This window comes from Stylophora pistillata, chromosome 10 (genome assembly GCF_964205215.1).
Source record: "Stylophora pistillata chromosome 10, jaStyPist1.2, whole genome shotgun sequence".
Classification (NCBI taxonomy): Eukaryota; Metazoa; Cnidaria; class Anthozoa; order Scleractinia; family Pocilloporidae; genus Stylophora; species Stylophora pistillata.
The window spans coordinates 28,464,351-28,468,003 of record NC_142528.1 but is presented as its reverse complement, the minus strand read 5'-3'; the positions used below and the strand labels follow the sequence as shown (position 1 = coordinate 28,468,003).

The following is a 3,653-nucleotide window of genomic DNA, read 5'->3' as shown; positions in this document are numbered from 1 at the left end:
CATTTTCAAGAAATGGTGCTAGAATCTGGAATAGCTTGTCTTGTGAAGTGCGCCAGCTATCAAAATACAATTTTAAGAGTAAAACTCATGATTTCCTCCTCCAGAGACTCGAAAAATATGACGATTATATTGATTTGTCTACTTTAATAGCACAACTATAAGACCCCAGCTTGTTCTGTTTTCTTGCCGTATCTTAAATGTATTAATTTAGTTGAAATTTGTCTAGAATTTTGAATCTCTTGCTCTGTAAATCTTTTTATTTTATATTTTATAATATACATATTAAACACGGCCCGCCTCGACTAGCCTTTGCTAACTGCGGACAGTACATATCTCTTTTTTGTAATATCGTAATATTGTAATATATCATTACAGTTTCGTTTTTTTTTTTGGTTAAAAAAGAATTCCAGCTCACAAGTTTGTGCTTGCAGTCAGTAGTCCCGTCGTCTTTACGATGTTCTATGGTCAAGTGGCGGAAAAAAAACTCTATTCAAATGCCTGGCTGAGATTATCACAGTTAGTTGGGGTTGCTTCGTCACATGTACAGCGACAAAGTGAATTTGAGCGGAAATAATGTAATGCAAGTGTTGTACTTAACGAACGAATACATGGTGCCCTCTCTCGCTGGGCTGTGTACTAATTGCCTGTGAGAAAATTTAGATACATCGAACATCTTCTTTATCCTATTAAATGCTAACAAAGGCAAGATTTGGAAAAACAATGTGGGAAAGTGATCGAAAGGTAAACGCGAGAAGCCGTGACTTCTGATGGATTAGTTACACTTGAACGATCTTTAGTGACGTCAGTTGTTGCAAGAGATCCGTTTACCGTCAACGAGGTGGAAATTTTCAAAGCGGTTGATCACTGGGCCTCTGAAGAATACGAACTACAAATAATAACTCCTAAAAGCAAAGAAAAGAGACGACTTCTTGGCGAGGAGATCGTTTCTTCGAAAGACAAGGATCTGCAGTTTTTTTTCAACACCGGATTCTGTAAAAGGGTAATTTTACACCCAACAAAATTTAAGCAAGTATAAATGATACTTCAGGCTTATACAGCATTGATATGAAATATTTCGGTAGGTTCACTGGTGTAATAACACTGGTGGGATGTGTGGTAAGCGGAACAAAAGTTGGCTCACGAGCCTATGTTAAGTTATTTAGAAACCTTTCGCGTGTTTCAATAGCACCTATAGTGGGTTATCAGCCCTCTAAACCGAAAGAGTAGAGTAGAGTAGAGTAGACATCTATATTTATACAGGATAGCCCCTTCAGTGTAGTAAACACTGGTATCAACGGGGGTCCTGTTACCCACCCATCCCACCCCAGGGGAGGACATCCATCACACAGTAATCTCGTGCGTGGGAAATTAACGTCTCCTGCCCCTAACCCTGCAGGAGACGGGACCTCCATTTATTCGTCCCTATCCGAGAAGACTAGAATATCTAATCATTTCTTGATGTTATAGAAAGGTAGCTATTCTTCTCAATTATTTTAATACCCTGAGTGTTGGTCCGGCCGGGGCTCGAACCCTCGACCTCCCGCACAACAGTCCAGCGGTCTCTCCATTGAGCTAACCTTAAGGAGAGTACAACCTCCCGGTTAGCCACCCGGTTAAAGAGAGTACAATTCATTCATTTTTATCCATAGCTGCGGGTTAATGATGCAATAAAATATACTGAGCTTTTGACTAATCACAGTGCACTTAGTGTCTCACTCATTTCATGATAGGAAAAAACAAAATTCTTTCGGATTTGGCTCTTGTCGGGTTTCAAGAATTCCATATTATTGTAGAATTCTTTGGAAGAATAAACGAGTGATGCCACCGACCGAACGGCGCAAACCTGTCCATTTTTTATCCTATTGGAATTCTTATTCCCAGACATATAGCTCATAGACGATAGATGCATACACACATCATATCTGAGTTAGTCCATATTTCAATTGCACACTCTCAAGAAAACGGCATTTTGCAAGTATGGTTAGTTTCATTGACATGTCCGTGTAAAATTTCTATCATATACCCGCTCGACCACACTGCTAAGGGAACTGCATTAATAATTGCCACAAGGATATGTCTTCTCCATCGTTTCCGCCAAACTGCCATGACAGCCATGTTCTGATAGTGAGTTTCTATCGCAAGAGATACACTTGTGAAAAACCACTCAATCACCAGCAAAATTGATGTTCGGATGGCAAACGATTGAAGCAACTTTACAAAGGATTCGCTTTTCATGTAAATAAGTTGATACAAGAAGAAAACTCCATTAACAGACACGAGTCCGATTGACTCGTACAACATGCTCATGATGGCAATGTCAGCCATTAGCCTCTCACGGCGAGGAGTGCGAAAACTTCCCCAAGGAGCTGATTTTCTTTTCCAAATTACATGGCAGAAGTGATCGATGATAACCATCATGCTTCTTTCCAATACTTCTGCAAATCCGTGAATTACTCCAAGAGTAGCCATGGATTGTAAACTGTCTAAATCGGCTTGCAAAACTCGAAACATAACCGCTGAGCCAAAATACACCGGCGCCAATAACACGTAAGAATATCCCGGATGAGTAAATTTCCACAACCGCTGAATGGGAATCCTAGAAATTACTTTAAGTACAACTCCAACAAGCGGAGCGAAAATAGCGATTAGAAGTTTTCCTTCCTTGTTTTGTCTGTTGTACGCTGGGTAAACGGAAACAGTTGCGATGAAACCCAGAAGGACGCTAAAACAGGATGGCAGAATCATTTGAAAGAAAAAGGTTGCCTGTTGTCTTCTCGAACCTCCTCTCAAAAAATGCCTCATTAAAAGATAAACTTGCCCGCATATGCTCATAAGAAACAAAAAATGGAGAGGGATCTTTTGCTTCCTGAAAGCCTTTGTCTGATTTACTTGAAACACTTGAAGAATAACACGATAAAGTGTATCCAAGCCATACAGTAGAAAAGTTACTAAAATAAGTTTTTTCTTCACCCCGATCAGCTGAAATGGGCGAAATAACAAAATCACACTTGCGAAAAACCACATGTACAGAAGAGCACAGAAGAGGATACCAGATATTGAAATGATCCACTGAACTTGTACCGGAATTGACTCTTTGGAGTGAAACTGACAGTTGAGTTCAGTTTTATACGAGAGATAAGTGATCAACATGAATAGCGAGCCTATGAGAGTGGCCATCATCAGTGAAATCAGTGCCCCATTACACATTGCTTTCCCCACTGTGGAAAGAGCGGATGGTCTGAGCCGCTTCCAAGCCATTGCTCGATCTTCATCTTGTTCGTTGTCTAATGTCTCTTCATTTTCCTCTGGTGCGCACGCGTCTATACATCTCGCATCAATCAGACTTGACGGAAAAGAAGAAAAAGCTGTGTCTCTTCTATCGCTGTATTCCTGAAATATAAACTCATCAGCAGGATGATAATACCATTCTCGTCCGGTGCTTTCTAAAGGATCGTAGCCAAAGGACTCCGCCGTAAATTCAGGTTCTTCAGGGTTGTAATGCTCTGTAACACCTCGTGTAAAACTGAACGCGATGTGACCGAACACCTCAATCAGTGTACTGCTACTCATTATATACCCGTTAGTCGACCGACTTCGAGTGCACAGCTTAGACTTCAGATAGCAAATGCAATCTTTCTTAATAAATGCTATCT

At 40.5% G+C, this 3,653-nt stretch overlaps 1 protein-coding gene across 1 annotated transcript; it reads right to left on the bottom strand.

Moving 5' to 3' along the window:
• Positions 1-239: 239 nt before the first annotated feature.
• Positions 240-3,653, bottom strand: LOC111319063 (uncharacterized). The gene has a single exon (XM_022921894.2). It carries the CDS (start codon positions 3,568-3,570, stop codon positions 1,954-1,956), a length of 1,617 nt encoding a protein of 538 aa, XP_022777629.2. The 5' UTR covers positions 3,571-3,653; the 3' UTR covers positions 240-1,953.